Genomic DNA, 19,386 nt, shown 5'->3' on the forward strand with positions numbered 1-19,386 from the left:
TTTATCTTTTACTAATGTGTACTGAAAGCTCATTGTGTATCCGATTAGGCTTCCTTGGCCAAGATTAAGGTCTAAGTTAACACTTTTACTTGTTAATACAAAACAAAAACACTTCTGCAATGAACTCTTAAACTGGTCTTCAGTCTCAATGAGATGGTGAGATCTGGTCAAAGCCATTTCTGTTTTTATTCTTCATGTGAAATTTAAGTAAATAGTTTTTTGGGGAAATCAAAATAAATTTTACCTAATTAATAATTTGTTCTTTAATTGCAGGAGAAATACGGAAGTTAATGTCCAACTGGAGATGATTTCTACAGATTTTACAGTGAAAGTTGGTTTTTACTGTTCAAGGATGCATCAGATCTAATAAAGACAGCACAGACATTCATTTTTGGTCCTAAACTGTCATTGTTAACTATCGACTGTGGTCACTAGCCCAGGACTGTCGTCACTAGCCCAGGACTGTCGTCACTAGCCCAGGACTGTCGTCACTAGCCCTGGACTGCCATCGCTAGCCCAGGACTGTCGTCACTAGCCCAGGACTGTCGTCACTAGCCCAGGACTGTCGTCACTAGCCCAGGACTGTCGTCACTAGCCCAGGACTGTCATCCCTAGTCCAGGACTGTCGTCACTAGCCCTGGACTGCCATCGCTAGCCCAGGACTGTCGTCACTAGCCCTGGACTGCCATCGCTAGCCCAGGACTGTCGTCACAAGCCCTGGACTGCCATCGCTAGTCCAGGACTGTCATCACTAGCCCAGGACTGTGGTCACTAGCCCAGGACTGTGGTCACTAGCCCAGGACTGTGGTCACTAGCCCAGGACTGTGGTCACTACTCCAGGACTGTCGTCACTAGCCCTGGACTGTGGTCACTAGTCCAGGACTGTGGTCACTAGCCCTGGACTGTGGTGACTAGTCTAGGACTGTCGTCACTAGCCCTTGACTGTGGTCACTAGCCCAGGACTGTGGTCACTAGCCCAGGACTGTGGTCACTAGCCCTGGACTGTGGTCACTAGTCTAGGACTGTCGTCACTAGCCCTGGACTGCCATCGCTAGCCCAGGACTGTCGTCACTAGCCCAGGACTGTCGTCACTAGCCCTGGACTGCCATCGCTAGCCCAGGACTGTCATCACTAGCCCAGGACTGTCATCACTAGTCCAGGACTGTCGTCACTAGCCCTGGACTGTGGTCAATAGCTCAGGACTGTGGTCACTAGCCCTGGACTGTGGTCACTAGTCTAGGACTGTGGTCACTAGCCCTGGACTGTGGTCACTAGTCCAGGACTGTGGTCACTAGCCCAGGACTGTGGTCACTAGCCCTGGACTGTGGTCACTAGCCCAGGATTGTGGTCACTAGCCCGAGACTAACTAGCCCAGGACTGTCGTCACTAGTCTAGGACTGTGGTCACTAGCCCTGGACTGAGGTCACTAGTCTAGGACTGTCGTCACTAGCCCTGGACTGCCATCTCTAGCCCAGGACTGTCGTCACTAGCCCTGGACTATGGTCACTAGTCCAGGACTGTCGTCACTAGCCCTGGACTGTGGTCACTAGTCCAGGACTGTGGTCACTAGCCCTGGACTGTGGTCACTAGTCTAGGACTGTCGTCACTAGCCCTGGACTGTGGTCACTAGTCTAGGACTGTCGTCACTAGCCCTGGACTGTGGTCACTAGCCCTGGACTGTGGTCACTAGCCCTGGACTGTCGTCACTAGCCCTGGACTGTCGTCACTAGCCCAGGACTGTCGTCACTAGCCCTGGACTGTGGTCACTAGCCCTGGACTGTCGTCACTAGCACTGGACTGTGGTCACTAGTCTAGGACTGTCGTCACTAGCCCTGTACTATCGTTGCAAGTCCTGGACTATCATCGCTAGCTTTGTACTATCGTTGCAAGTCCTGGACTGTCATCACTAGCCCTCGACTGTCGTCGCTAGCCCCGGACTCACTGTTATTGGTAGCCCTGGACTGTCATTACTAGCCATGGACTTTCGTCACTAGCCCTCGACTGTCGTCGCTAGCCCTGCACTCACTGTCATTGGTAGCCCTGGACTGTCGTTGCTATCTCTGTACTGTCTGTGATCAGTGTTGATATAGATACTTGTCGGCCTTTCTCTCCATCACTGATGAACTTGTGTAATTCTACATCAGTAATACTAGAAGCACCATTCCACCTTTCACCTCTAACATACTGTTTATTTCCATCTGAAAGTACGACGACTACCGGTCAGCGTTGTAGTTAGTGATCATGTCATTAACTGCACTCCTAGGCATTGTAATTGGGCAGCGTGCAAAGACAGGTATAGTTATATGTGTATAGATACGGTGCTTCTCTGATATCTACACAGAATGCAGTATTCTCTCCAGCTGTAAAACAGGAAACTAATTTGTTGTCATCATTGCCAAGAAATATCAAGATCATAAGATATTATTTATCACTGTTAGAGTGTAATTGTGAGTGTGTGGCACTGTAGGAGTGTTTAAAGAGTGATATAGAAAATTCAGATTTCAGAGGTACTGAAAGTGAAGAGAGTAATTGGAGACTTTGGACGACTGTAAAGTGATGTATGAATGAACGGTTGCTGACATATTGTCCAGAACTTTTTTGATCTGGCTTTGGTCTTCTCTGTCTACATTGTATTAAATAGGTTATATCATCAGAACTCGCACACAAACATAGGGCCATGGTATACATATATGTAGACAGATTTGTATTTTATTTATTTCTCTCCTATTTTCCTTAAAGTGAAAAACAATTATTTTCACTTTTGTGGCCGCATGTGTGTGCAGATAAACAGTTTCTTGCATAATGTATAATGTAAGAAGGTTTATGGGAGCTGTGAAATCTAAGTGATCCTTTCTATGTGTGAGAGAAGACAGTGTGGTATATATCCATGGCTGATGTATGGTCTTGTTGAGTGGTTAGTTCGACTTAATAACATGGGGTTTTCTTTTAATTTTAATGGGTTGCCTGTGTGGAAGTTATGAAATGTCAGATATTGTCAGTTAGTGCCGTTTTCATTGTATAACTTACTTAATGCAGAAAATAGGTAAAAACTTCACATGAATTATGTCCGTTACTAAGCATGGCCACATTCTGACTTTCAAAGGCAGTTCTTATAGTTTGTGGAAAATGTTAAAACTTATTCCAAATGTAATCATTGTTATTTTGTAAGACAAGATAATATATAAATATTATATTTCACTTTAATTTGCACATGAAAGTAACTTACTGCATATTTATAGATACTTCTAATGACACATAAATAAAACATAATATAGATACATGACACATATTTGTATAGTTTTGTTCAGTGCTGTATGTCATAGTTGGTTATGAATTAAATGCATATTTCATCTTCAAATCCTTTAAATTACTTAATGGATTGTATGACCTCACAACCTTTGACATTTGGTCAAGGTCATGTGTTGATGCATCATTTAGGTTGTTGTTTACTCGTCTAAGAGTCCCCAAGTACCATGTATGTATATTACACACTGCCTTAGGTATCACTTCTTTTATTATATTTGGGGAGATTACTTCAAAAGGTGGCAAAAAATGTGGAAAAATGTGTTACTTAATTCACTCTGATTATCTGCAAAGACATTTATGATATTTATGTGTTAAGATATGTAAAATTTTCCTGTATTTGGGAATCATTCCTTGTTGTGTTTATGCCATATTCAGAAAGGTGAAGGGCAACTTGTAGCTTTTGGTGACAAAAATGTATAAAAAATGACTTTGAAGTCTCCTTCATATTAGTTGCTTTCAAATGAATGTGTCTGAAGTAAATGATACTGAACATTTGTCATTTTTACAGCGATGTTTGTTATTCGAATGAAATACCAGGGAGACATTTTGATTGGTACTACTGGTGAAACCTGAATGATCTGTTTTTGTTAGTACGAGATGATATACATGTACTACATCATGTTATAGGACATAGTATCAGCAGTTCCCACCTGTCGAGAAATGATACACTCAAAACAAATGTCTAATAGTAGCAATTGTCCAAATTTTATATGTTGTTCCTTACTTAACATTTCAGCTCTAAATGACATTACTCTAGTATAATGATAATACGTTACAATTGCATAAGCTAAAGAAATTACTAGATTTATGTTATTTACAAATTCAAAATTTTGAAAGCAGACTGCAGAAACTTGATGCAATGCTATTATTAGATAACATTTGAGGCACATGGCAAGGTATGTATAAGTTCCCAGTGGGCACACAACATCCGGAGGACGTTTTTATTAGGTCCGATCGCAACGTTGCATTTAGGTTGCAAAAAGGTTGCAAATGAAAGTTTGGGGAACGTTTTTTGACAACGTCCGCCGAATGTTTTCATATAATGTTTTCACAACGTTTGTATGTTACGTTGTTTATTTTCATTATTCTAGTATTTTGAAGTACAATAACAACAAAATATAGTGTTTATATAATATTTTAATGTCTTCTGCTCATCCTGCATGAAATACGTGCAACAACTTCCACCTAGACTGTTTGTGTAGGAGCCATTTCACGTACTTCCGTGTGTACTTATGTAAGCATTCTCATCTGTAAAAGAAAAACAGAATAAAATATTAAAAATCTATATAATGATTTAGACGATATATTTTTCATGTGCCGGTACGTTATTACATAAATAAAAACACAAATAGGATACAGGCACATCAGGGAATTTTTATAAGTTAATGTATATGTGTATACATACTCAAAATACTGACTACACATATAGATAAAATAACTTACCGCGATATAATATAATAAACACATTCTTTTAAAAACAAGTTTGTATACGAATCAACAAAGACTTACCTTGAAATATTTTGTCGATATCTGGAAGTTATATATCCTGTTTGGATGCTGTCGAGGCTAAGAAATGTTATCGGTGTGAAGCACGTGTGTACACAAAGTTTGAATGAACAAAGAACCGGAAGTGAAAATAACCGCGCAAACACCAAACAAATCTTTACGAGTTTCCACTCCTAGTTTCTGTAGTGTGCGGGGAAAATATGTAAAATGTCATATAAATAAAATCACAATTTATTGGTATAAAAAGACGCTTTATTCTAATGATTTTATTTTTTTGTTTTAAATAGTTAATACCGACCCCTAGCGGATAAACTTTAAAATGAAAGGGAGGCAACACAACTCTTTTATCATAACTCGGTAGTTTACATATTTGACGTAATAATCGGTATGTAAACTTGGTATTTATAATTATACTTTTTGTTTTGTTTTCATCTATTCAATTAATACCTATAGTATTTGTAATTAAAAAAATAAATCTATTTAAAAGTACAAAAAATGATTAAGTATTTTTTTATAAGTTAATAATTATTGAAAAAAATATAAGGCCTACTTGTATGTATCATTATTTGAATAGATTCATTCGCTTCCTCTAAAAGTTGTTTCCAACAATAATACTTTTTGAAATATATTAAATAATTGTCAAAGTTTTTTTCCTAACCATATAAAAACATTCTCAGGACGTCAAGTGCTAATGTCGTGAGGACGTTTGGAGAAAAACGTTCTCACAACATTGTCAGAATGTCCCCGACGTCGCAACCTAAATAAAACGTTGCCAAAATGTTGTCCGGACGTTATGTGCCCACTGGGTTATAGATACCTTGCCATGTTATAGACTATAACGTATGCTGCCTTACCATGTTATAGACTATAACGTATGCTACCTTACCATGTTATAGACTATAACGTATGCTACCTTACCATGTTATAGACTATAACGTATGCTACCTTACCATGTTATAGACTATAACGTATACTACCAGTATAACTGTCCTGTAGTTTTTACTATAATGACCGTTACTCGGCCTGTCCATAAGTGATAGTTAGGTTTATACCGAGTTTGCTGCCTGGCCAGAACTGACCAAAGCTTTATTTCTGTACATAGATGGGTATATAGTGGTGATGCTTGGTACTGACCAGACAGCTGTGTAATCCTTGTAAGATGGTGAAGATGGAGAATATCTGTTACATGGTAAAATAAAACTTTCTACATAATAATGCTTTTTGTTGTTGTTACACTATACATGACCTTGTTCTAATAGAACCAGTCACTGTGTATTTTTATCAACCAAATTCGCAAAATTTGACCTTGAAATGTCAAATTTCCGGTCTCCGATATTTCTGAAATTTTCACTATAACCACTTGCTATTATGTAGTTTGCAAATACAAAAATGTGTACAATAACTGGAAGTGAGGGAGCCATTGGGGAAAAAAATCTAAAAAGTGAAAAAATAGCCCTTACTTTTATTTCCCTATATTTATCAATATACAAGTGATGCCCCATAATGGAGCGACATGACGATTTATCCACCCGAGAGTTGTTATTTCACCAGAGGGCATAGTCCAAGGGTGACATGACGACTTGAGGATGGGCAAATCATCATGTCGCTCCATCACGGGGGCATCAGTTGTTTTATTATATGAATATTACTGTTTCTATCCAAATTGTACTTCTGAAAAATATTCTGTTTCAATTGCCCATACCAGGTTATCATCGGTCTTCCCACAACAAAAAAAGCTAGGTAGCAGGATACATGTACAATTTATTTAAAAACGAAATGTAACAAAACACTCAAACCACACAGTATATTGTGTAACTATCGTTTACGAGTTCTACTATGCTTTCTCGTGCTGAGCTTGTGTGGTTATTCAGAGTAACAAGTTTTACTATTACCGTACATGTACATACATGTATTTCAGATATGTTCAAACTTTGGCTAGGAAGGGGACAGACTTACATAGTAGATTTCAATAATTTGTTTATCATTAAAAATATTGAAAATGTTGAGCAGTAATCAACTGTATTTATTGTAAGTAACTAAACAACTGTCAGACACGTCTCCGTATAAATTATACACAAGAAACAGAGATTAAGTGATGATTAAGAAATACTTGATAACATTCTATTAATGCTGGTTTACCTTTAATCATGTGTTAATCTGTTATAAATGATACAAAAACCAGAGCAAAGGATTCGTCCTGAAGCCCCTATATCTTTTTTACCCGGAACCTCTCTTAAGAAACATAAACAGTAGTACATTACATCTAGAAACTACCCGGATGAAGCTACTAGTCATAAAGTACTCATTGGATTTTGACCAAATTTGGTCAGAAACATCTTTGGGGGAATTTGAACAGATTTTGTATAAATGATGGCTCTGATCCCCTGGGGCAGGGCCTAATAGGGGAAATGGAGGAAATTTCCTTCAAAATGCTACTAGTCTAAACGTTTTTATTGAATTTTGACCAGATTTGGTGAGAAACATCTTTCGGAAAATGTGAACAGCTTATGTATCAATGAGGGCTCTGACCCCACTGGGGCAGGAGGGGCAGGGCCCAATAGGGGAAATAGAGGAAAACTACTTCAAAATGCTACTTGTCTTTAAGTTTCGAAAGAATTTCAACAAGATTTGGTCTAAGTATTTTTATGGGAAGGGGAGCAGATTTTGTATAAATGGTAATTCTGATCCAGAGACTGGAGAGGCGGGGCCCAATAGGGGAACTCAAAACGCTACAAGTCTTGGATTTTGACCAAATTTAGTCAGAAGCATCTTAGGGGGAATGTGAACAAATTTTGTATAAATGATTTAATTATTTAATTTTTTAAAACACATATTCAGTTAAAATTTGCAGTTATATATACTTTTCAGAATATGATATCGTTTTACGAAATTGAACATTAATTTGATATAGGTTTGGACCTAAAAAGGAACCCTGGTGTACACCTCAGGAAGGCATCATTAAATCATAACTAGCACAGGCCCCTGGGGCCTTTTGAATTTATAGCTCATCTGGCCCAAAGGGCCGATGAGCTTATGTCATGGCGCGGCCTCCGTCGTCCGCCAACATTTCCTTTAAATCGCTACTAGTCATTGAGTTCTGCATGGATTGTAACCAAATTTGGCCACAAACATTCTTGGGGGAAGGGGAACAGAACTTGTATAAATTTTGGCTCTGACCCCCTGGGGGCAGGAGGGGCGGGGTCCAATAGAGGAAACAAGAGGCCCATAGGCCTTAACGTAGACCTGAGTTTGGATACAGAATAAAACAAAGACATATAAACACTATTTATTGGCCCATCAGGCCCTTGAAGTCAGTCATGATCTTATAAATTTGACTTTTTAATCTATGCAAATTATTTGGTTCAATCAAATCTGTGAATTCAGAAGATTTTTGAAATTTTAGCCATTTTGACCCCTTATGGCCCCACCCCTCTGGCCCCTAAAGGTCAGCTAGGACCAATATTGATAAGATGTTAAAATGCTACCTCCAGCTAATAATTCTAACCCAGTTTGACTAATTTACTATGAAAACTAAGCAAATAAAGTTCATAAATGAACTATAGTAAACTAAAGGGTCATATAATTCACAATTTTTTTAAAGGACCTTAAGACCTTTCCATCTGTGAAGAGAATTTGATTCTACCAGTTCCAGAATTTCAGAAGAAGAATTTTAAAATTTTAGCCTATTTGACCCCTTATGGCCCCACCCCTAAGGCCCCTGGGCGTTAGTCATGGACAATTTGTTAATAGAATTCATTGGCCATTTCATAGGGATAATTCTGATAACATTTGACTGATTTCCTATTTCAAATGACCAAATAATGCTTAAAAATGTGTTTTCCCTACATAAGCTATAGTCAACTTAACCCCCTCCCAGGGGGAAACCTGAGACCCCAGGGCCATGAAATTCACAATTCTTGTAAAGAGCCTTAAAACCTTTCAATCTATGAAGAGTATCTGTTTCAATCAAATCTGTGAATTCAGAAGAAGATTTTTGAAATTTTAGCCATTTTGACCCCTCTGGGCCCTGGGTGTCGGCCAGGACCAATATGGATTTTGAATATATGCTATTTCAGGTTAATAATTCTAATCCAGTTTGACTAATATCCTATGAAAACTAAGCAAATAATGTTCATAAATGTATTTTTCCTATATAAACTATAGTAAACTTGACCCCCTCCCCAGGGAGAAACTTGATACTCAGGGTTATATAATACATAATTTTTGTATAGGACATTAAGACCTTTCCATCTGTGAAGAGTATTTGATTCTACCAGTTCCAGAATTTCAGAAGATTTTTGAAATTTCAGCTAATTTGACCTCTTTTGGCCCCGCCCTTAAGGCCCGTGGGTGTCAGTTATAGTAAAATTTGTAAATAGGATTCAATGGCCATTTCATAGGGATATTTCTGACGATGTTTGATTAATTTCTTAATACAAATGACCAAATAATGCTCAAAAATGTTTTTCCTATATAAACTATAGTAAACTTAACCCCCAAAGACCTCAGGGTCATATATTCACAATTTTTGTAGAGGGCCTTGAGACCTTTCTATCCATGAATAGTATTTGATTCAACCATATCTGTGGGTGGAGAAGAAGATTTTTGAAATTTTAGTCAAAATAGAGTTCTGCATGGATTGTAACCAAATTTGGCCAAAAACATCAGTGGAGGAAGGGGAACAGAACGTGTATAAATTTTGGCTCTGACCCCCTGGGGGCAGGAGGGGCGGGGCAGTGCCGAGTGTGTGTGTGTGTGGGGGGGGGGGGGGGGGGCAATAGGGGAAATAAAGGTAAATCCTATGAATTGCTACTTGTCCTAGAGTTCTGCATGGAATGTGACCAAATTTGGCCACAAACATCCTTGGGGGAAGAAGAACAGAACTTGTATAGGGGAATTAGAGGTAAATATTAAAATGTAACGGTGTTGTGCATTGTGGATGACGTCATCAATCTTCTAACACTAGTGCAGTTGGTTTCCTCCTCAGAAGTTGAAAAGTCACAAAATTCATATTGGGAACAACAAGCCTTTAACAGCTATTACCTGCTTAGAATGCTCGTTAGTACACTACTAGCAAGGTGATCTGTTGTAGCTGAGAATCTTACTGTAGTCCTAGGAAAGATTTAAGATGCCTAACTCGCCCAACTTTAATTGGAAGCTGTACTGGTTTATATCCAAGGGTTTGACTTGCCAAGTACTGTAGTCTTGATTCTTGTTGACTTTGGCATCCTATGTGGTTAATGTCTATGTAACTTGCTGTAACAAACCATGTTAACAACAGAAATGAGACAAGAATCGAGAAATATGGTCATCTATATGGAGGAGGCAAAAACAACAAAAGTAATGATACATTGACTTTTCAAATAACACTATATGTGAGTAGAAATGTTTTGGTAAATCCTCCCAGCAGAATTGTTCTGTCATATGATGAGGGAATAAAAATCTAATTAAGGGTTTCATTAAGGGAATATGAGACCTTATTTTGGCTTTTAAAATGTATCTGCTGCAACTACATGCTGAGTGATTCAATCATACTGCTATATGCCGGAAAGGATGGAATTGTTTGCTTTTTCTGTTACTGTTTGATACCTTGGTCACAAATTCCCTTCTACAATTAGATGTTTTTCTTTTTCAACTTGAGTCATGCAAAAGAAAATGTAGTGTTATCCATTATTGCGACTATATTTTTTCAATGTTTTGTTGATGCACTCCTAACTAACACAGTAACAATTAGTAGTATTCTACACCTGCTTCCTGTGGCTGTCCACCGGGAGGTAAGTAATTACAGCTGCTGTTACGTTAGCGGAATGAAATTCATTAAAACAGATCATAAAATAGATTTGTTAATTGGAGATGAAAGATAACGATGCGAGACACGAGTACCGACACTATTCATACAGCCTCTGGGGAAACCTTTAAACGTCCTGGTTTTGTAATAATGTTTCAAATGTTTTCTAAACTAAATCTTCTGATTTTGTAAAATTCAATAATCATAATTTGATTTGATCTAGTTTTAGATGAATGTTATGTATAAAAAAAAGATACTCCATTTATCAATTCAGTTCACACGGAATGAATAAAATGGAATTTAAACTGGTCCTTTTATGAATATATTGACCAAGAATCGGAAGGAGACCCACACCACCGTCAGACAAGTATACATTATAACCAAATGATTTTCTCTTTAATTGCCATTGCTACAAGTTATTTATTCATTTACAGAATTTCGTCATACTCTACTATACACATACAAAACCAGTTCATGTAATTGTACTGTAATTCTTAAAAGGTAATAGCATGACAAATTGTTTCTATAAATACAAATTGGATTAATGAAATCACAACAATTGTAATCTTTATTAATGGTCGTTTAAGAAGCTCTAGATAAATCACAAGAAACTTGTAACTTCTGAGAAGCAATTAAGCATCCTGTGTTATGGCGACTAATACCTGACACAGATATCATAGTCATGGGGTCGTCGACAACAAAACCAATAAATACCTTAATTAATGTACATGTAACTTCTTATCCCATACGATAGAGATTGACTCAAAAACTTCCCTATATTTTTCAACACTACAATGTAAAACATATCAGCTGGTTGTTACTTTTGTAAGATTATATAGAAGAAATAATTTTACTGAGAAAGGTGATAGTAATAAAAGACCAAATGATGAAAATAGTTTAAGACAATAGAAATCCTTTGAACTTTGTTTTTATCATAGATCTCTAAGATATGAATCCTTATTTTAATGCTGGAGAATGTGAAATACCAGAATGCTGTCTTGTCTTAATGACAATCGAACAGATATCCATCATCTTTGATTCCCAGGAGAATATTGTCATGGAGATGTAGATTTCTGTCAGTCATCCATCAAATCAAAAGAGACAAAGATTGTAATGTGATCAAATGTTTCTTCTTACTAATTCCCATGGAACAGCTTTACTTCACATTTTAAGAACAAGATATAGACCAATGATGTGTGTTTTATCACCACAATCTCAGGTATGGTAGACCTGTGACCCAGAAATACAGAATGAACAAAGAAATAAAGATTGGACAAAACGGCCACTCTCAAATCTTTAATTTTCAATAAATTCTTTATTTCTGGGTAACATGTTCTGCATGTTCAGTATGCATGTTTTAAAGTCATTTTTTGAACAGTATTGTACATAACATTTTTGGCATAATAAACATGACAAATGCCAATATCAAAACATGTTTTCAATTTGCGTGTACATATGAAATTAAACTGTCTATAGAGGATCTGTGATAAAAATAGAGAAAACAAGTTTCTTGAAAATTTTTACATGATCTAAATGTTTTTGGGACTTCTTCATTGAATGTTTTAGCAGAGTAGATGTTAAATCTAAATCTCTGGTTTTGGTTACTTCCCCTTGTCCAATTCATTTCCATAATATCTTGAACTGAAATGATTTTTCATTCTTGCCATAAGGTACGTTGTTAATGTTTACAAGACGTACATTTGTGTGATGGAACAGTTACATTCCAACAATCTGTCGTCTCTTGTACCTTTGAAACAGGACAAAATGATAGTATAGATGAATGTGTTATTGTACTGCGGCTGCTTGTTATATAGCAGATGAGGTTACCATATAGAAATAGAGGGTATTTTGTATGACGGCTTGAACCGATATTCATGTACATGCATCTTCAGATAATATTTGTAGACCAACTTTATTGTGTCAAGGAAGAAATGTTATGAAAACTTTGTAATTGTTATTTTAATACGTCTAGATCCAAGCTGATGTGATTTTTATATTCTGTGGAACATTCCGATAAAATTTCCTCATTAGCCTCTTTATATCACTGCTCCTGCAGCAGTCAGTGTCGTAAACATACTTGTGATGGTAATCAAGCAGTTAATAGAAATTATTTCACATGACACGAGCCAAACACAATCCTGATTCGGGCAAAAAAATTGAATCATCTTTATTCAAAGAAAATGTTGAACTGTTTTCTAGCTCACACTGATAAACTCCCTCGCACCACAACAGATTAGTAACCCTTTACAAAGAGATAGCAGTATAAATGTGTATCATTATGAAGTCGAACTGTTCCATCTTTATTATTAAGACATGCCTCAATACTTTGTTGGAATAGTCATTAATTTATGTTCTACCGTGCGATTCATGTAAAACCTTCTTATAAAGTTCTGTGTTTTAAAAGAAGAATATTGATGTTTGATTTAGGTAATTGTATTCTGGACATGGCATGAACTACATTGGGACTGTATCACTATTCTGGACATGGCATGAACTACTTTGGGACTGTATCACTATTCTGGACATGTCGTGAACTACATTGGGACTATATCACTATTCTGGACATGGAATGAACTACAGTGGGACTGTATCACTATTCTGGACATAGTGTGAACTACATTGGGACTGTATCACTATTCTGGACATAGTGTGAACCTACATTGGAACTGTATCACTATTCTGGACATGGTGTGAACTACATTGGGACTGTATCACTATTCTGGACATGGTGTGAACTACATTGGGACTGTATCACTATTCTGGACATGGCATGAACTACATCAGGACTGTATCACTATTCTGGACATGGTGTGAACTACGTTGGGACTGTATCACTATTCTGGACATGGTGTGAACTACATTGGGACTGTATCACTATTCTGGACATGGCATGAACACTATTCTGGACATGGCATGAACTACTTTGGGACTGTATCACTATTCTGGACATGGTGTGAACTACATTGGGACTGTATCACTATTCTGGACATAGTGTGAACTACATTGGGACTGTATCACTATTCTGGACATGGTGTGAACTACATTGGAACTGTATCACTATTCTGGACATGGTGTGAACTACATTGGGACTGTATCACTATTCTGGACATGGCATGAACTACATCAGGACTGTATCACTATTCTGGACATGGCATGAACTACATCAGGACTGTATCACTATTCTGGACATGGTGTGAACTACTGTATCACTATTCTGGACATGGTGTGAACTACGTTGGGACTGTATCACTATTCTGGACATGGTGTGAACTACATTGGGACTGTATCACTATTCTGGACATGGTGTGAACTACATTGGGACTGTATCACTATTCTGGACATGGTGTGAACTACATTGGGACTGTATCACTATTCTGGACATGGTGTGAACTACATTGGGACTGTATCACTATTCTGGACATGGCATGAACTACATTGGGACTGTATCACTATTCTGGACATGGTGTGAACTATGTTGGGACTGTATCACTATTCTGGACATGGCATGAACTACATCAGGACTGTATCACTATTCTGGACATGGTGTGAACTATGTTGGGACTGTATCACTATTCTAGACATGGTGTGAACTACATTGGAACTGTATCACTATTCTGGACATGGTGTGAACTACGTTGGAACTGTATCAATATTCTGGACATGGCATGAACTACATTGGGACTGTATCACTATTCTGGACATGGTGTGAACTACATTGGGACTGTATCACTATTCTGGACATGGTGTGAACTACGTTGGAACTGTATCAATATTCTGGACATGGCATGAACTACATTGGGACTGTATCACTATTCTGGACATGGTGTGAACTACATTGGGACTGTATCACTATTCTGGACATGGCATGAACTACATCAGGATTGTATCACTATTCTGGACATGGTGTGAACTATGTTGGGACTGTATCACTATTCTAGACATGGTGTGAACTACATTGGAACTGTATCACTATTCTGGACATGGTGTGAACTACGTTGGAACTGTATCAATATTCTGGACATGGCATGAACTACATTGGGACTGTATCACTATTCTGGACATGGTTTGAACTACATTGGGACTGTATCACTATTCTGGACATGGTGTGAACTACGTTGGGACTGTATCACTATTCTGGACATGGTGTGAACTACATTGGGACTGTATCACTATTCTGGACATGGTGTGAACTACATTGGGACTGTATCACTATTCTGGACATGGCATGAACTACATCAGGACTGTATCACTATTCTGGACATGGTGTGAACTACGTTGGGACTGTATCACTATTCTGGACATGGTGTGAACTACATTGGGACTGTATCACTATTCTGGACATGGCATGAACTACTTTGGGACTGTATCACTATTCTGGACATGGTGTGAACTACATTGGGACTGTATCACTATTCTGGACATGGTGTGAACTACATTGGGACTGTATCACTATTCTGGACATGGTGTGAACTACATTGGGACTGTATCACTATTCTGGACATGGTGTGAACTACATTGGGACTGTATCACTATTCTGGACATGGCATGAACTACATTGGGACTGTATCACTATTCTGGACATGGTGTGAACTACATTGGGACTGTATCACTATTCTGGACATGGTGTGAACTACATTGGGACTGTATCACTATTCTGGACATGGTGTGAACTACATTGGGACTGTATCACTATTCTGGACATGGCATGAACTACATTGGGACTGTATCACTATTCTGGACATGTGTGAACTACATTGGGACTGTATCACTATTCTGGACATGGTGTGAACTACGTTGGGACTGTATCACTATTCTGGACATGGTGTGAACTACATTGGGACTGTATCACTATTCTGGACATGGCATGAACTACATTGGGACTGTATCACTATTCTGGACATGGTGTGAACTACATTGGGACTGTATCACTATTCTGGACATGGTGTGAACTACATTGGGACTGTATCACTATTCTGGACATGGTGTGAACTACGTTGGAACTGTATCACTATTCTGGACATGGTGTGAACTACATTGGGACTGTATCACTATTCTGGACATGGTGTGAACTACATTGGGACTGTATCACTATTCTGGACATGGCATGAACTACATTGGAACTGTATCACTATTCTGGACATGGCATGAACTACATTGGGACTGTATCACTATTCTGGACATGGTGTGAACTACATTGGGACTGTATCACTATTCTGGACATGGTGTGAACTACGTTGGGACTGTATCACTATTCTGGACATGGTGTGAACTACATTGGGACTGTATCACTATTCTGGACATGGTGTGAACTACATTGGGACTGTATCACTATTCTGGACATGGTGTGAACTGTTGGAACTGTATCACTATTCTGGACATGGCATGAACTACATTGGGACTGTATCACTATTCTGGACATGGTTGAACTACATTGGGACTGTATCACTATTCTGGACATGGCATGAACTACATTGGGACTGTATCACTATTCTGGACATGGTGTGAACTACATTGGGACTGTATCACTATTCTGGACATGGTGTGAACTACATTGGGACTATATCACTATTCTGGACATGGCATGAACTACATTGGAACTGTATCACTATTCTGGACATGGTGTGAACTACATTGGGACTGTATCACTATTTTGGACATGGCATGAACTACATTGGAACTGTATCACTATTCTGGACATGGCATGAACTACATTGGAACTGTATCAATATTCTGGACATGGTGTGAACTACATTGGGACTGTATCACTATTCTGGACATGGTGTGAACTACGTTGGGACTGTATCACTATTCTGGACATGGTGTGAACTACATTGGGACTGTATCACTATTCTGGACATGGTGTGAACTACGTTGGGACTGTATCACTATTCTGGACATAGTGTGAACTACATTGGGACTGTATCACTATTCTGGACATGGCATGAACTACATGGAACTGTATCACTATTCTGGACATGGTGAACTACATTGGGACTGTATCACTATTCTGGACATGGTGTGAACTACATTGGGACTGTATCACTATTCTGGACATGGCATGAACTACATTGGAACTGTATCACTATTCTGGACATGGGTGTGAACTACATTGGGACTGTATCACTATTCTGGACATGGTGTGAACTACATTGGGACTGTATCACTATTCTGGACATGGTGTGAACTACATTGGGACTGTATCACTATTCTGGACATGGTGAACTACATTGGGAACTGTATCACTATTCTGGACATGGCATGAACTACATTGGAACTGTATCACTATTCTGGACATGGCATGAACTACATTGGAACTGTATCACTATTCTGGACATGGTGTGAACTACATTGGGACTGTATCACTATTCTGGACATGGCATGAACTACATTGGAACTGTATCACTATTCTGGACATGGCATGAACTACATTGGGACTGTATCACTATTCTGGACATGGTGTGAACTACATTGGGACTGTATCACTATTCTGGACATGGCATGAACTACATTGGGACTGTATCACTATTCTGGACATGGTGTGAACTACATTGGGACTGTATCACTATTCTGGACATGGCATGAACTACATTGGAACTGTATCACTATTCTGGACATGGTGTGAACTACATTGGGACTGTATCACTATTCTGGACATGGCATGAACTACATTGGGACTGTATCACTATTCTGGACATGGTGTGAACTACATTGGGACTGTATCACTATTCTGGACATGTGTGAACTACATTGACTGTATCACTATTCTGGACATGGCATGAACTACATTGGAACTGTATCACTATTCTGGACTGTGAACTACATTGGACTGTATCACTATTTGACATGGTGAACTACATTGGGACTGTATCACTATTCTGGACATGGGTGAACTACATTGGACTGTATCACTATTCTGGACATGGCATGAACTACATTGGGACTGTATCACTATTCTGGACATGGCATGAACTACATTGGGACTGTATCACTATTCTGGACATGGCGTGAACTACATTGGGGCTGTATCACTATTCTGGACATGGTGTGAACTACATTGGGACTGTATCACTATTCTGGACATGGCATGAACTACATTGGGACTGTATCACTATTCTGGACATGGCATGAACTACATTGGGACTGTATCACTATTCTGGACATGGTGTGAACTACATTGGGACTGTATCACTATTCTGGACATGGTGTGAACTACATTGGGACTGTATCACTATTCTGGACATGGTGTGAACTACATTGGGACTGTATCACTATTCTGGACATGGCATGAACTACATTGGGACTGTATCACTATTCTGGACATGGCGTGAACTACATTGGGACTGTATCACTATTCTGGACATGGCGTGAACTACATTGGACTGTATCACTATTCTGGACATGCGTGAACTACATTGGGGCTGTATCACTATTCTGGACATGGTGTGAACTACATTGGGACTGTATCACTATTCTGGACATGGGTGAACTACATTGGGACTGTATCACTATTCTGGACATGGCGTGAACTACATTGGGGCTGTATCACTATTCTGGACATGGTGTGAACTACATTGGGACTGTATCACTATTCTGGACATGGTGTGAACTACATTGGGACTGTATCACTATTCTGGACATGGCGTGAACTACATTGGGACTGTATCACTATTCTGGACATGGTGTGAACTACATTGGGACTGTATCACTATTCTGGACATGGTGTGAACTACATTGGGACTGTATCACTATTCTGGACATAGTGTGAACTACATTCTGGACATGGCGTGAACTACATTGGGACTGTATCACTATTCTGGACATGGCATGAACTACTTTGGGACTGTATCACTATTCTGGACATGGTGTGAACTACATTGGGACTATATCACTATTCTGGACATGGCGTGAACTACATTCGGACTGTATCACTATTCTGGACATAGGACCATTCAGAGTTAGGTGAGAGACTAAATGTTGGTGGAGTAAAATAAGTCCCTTTCACCTTACAGATAACTACCAGTTTACTAGTGGACACTGGCAATATTTAGATAGGAGTTAATTTTGATTTGGTGCCAAAGTTTTGTTGCTTCGGTATCATATATAACACAAAGCTATCCTATTTACATTTGGTAACATTGATCTCGGTCAATGACATGCAATCTGCTATAGTTATGTATTGTATTGTCCTTTGTATTTTTGCATATATCAGTTTCTACTGATACATACACATGGGTCACCCCGTCACCATAAGGGACACCAATGCCAGTACTTGCGTTGCATGTGTAGTCCAGATCAGGCCTACAAAAATACAGTGAAGGATCATTGACTTTCATTGATAATTTCCATAAAATAGCTATGTTTTTATTAGTCTCTCGAGATCCCGGGGCATCTACAATCATGGGATCTAATAAAAGGGGAAAAGAAAAAAAAAAAAACTTGTATAGATATTGTGCTCTGGGGTGTGATTCTGTATATTGTGGCAGTAGTGGTATTTACAGGAATCATCCCATGGTTATCTCCAATGTTCACATCAGATAAAATTGATAATTCAATTATAAGATCCTAACAATATCTTTATACCAATGGCCAATACAATGGAGACACAGGTTTTTACTTTTTAGTGCCCTAGCACTTTCTGTAAACCAACGACACCTGCATCCACTGTGCTAGACATGCCATAATATGCTATTTTTATCAATCCATAAATATTTCTTTGTAGCAAAGTACTGTCTCGAATCTATAAAGCCATACTAAGGATATCTCCAAACAAACAGCTGTTCCTGCTA

The 19,386-nt window shown here is 38.5% G+C and overlaps 1 protein-coding gene across 6 annotated transcripts in view; it reads left to right on the top strand.

Annotated features, from left to right (window-relative positions):
- LOC138306026 (ADP-ribosylation factor GTPase-activating protein 2-like) overlaps window positions 1-6,027 on the top strand; it is a 35,320-nt gene extending 29,293 nt beyond the window's left edge. For all 6 annotated transcript variants that reach the window (XM_069246357.1, XM_069246365.1, XM_069246346.1 and 3 more), the window contains one exon: window positions 274-6,027. Coding sequence is in view for 4 of the 6 variants with exons in the window: in XM_069246346.1 (XP_069102447.1) it covers window positions 274-291 (18 nt within the window). In the remaining 2 variants the exon portion in view is untranslated. The remainder of the gene's footprint in view (window positions 1-273) is intronic.
- Window positions 6,028-19,386: the final 13,359 nt, after the last annotated feature.

This window comes from Argopecten irradians, chromosome 1 (assembly GCF_041381155.1).
Source record: "Argopecten irradians isolate NY chromosome 1, Ai_NY, whole genome shotgun sequence".
NCBI lineage: Eukaryota > Metazoa > Mollusca > Bivalvia > Pectinida > Pectinidae > Argopecten > Argopecten irradians.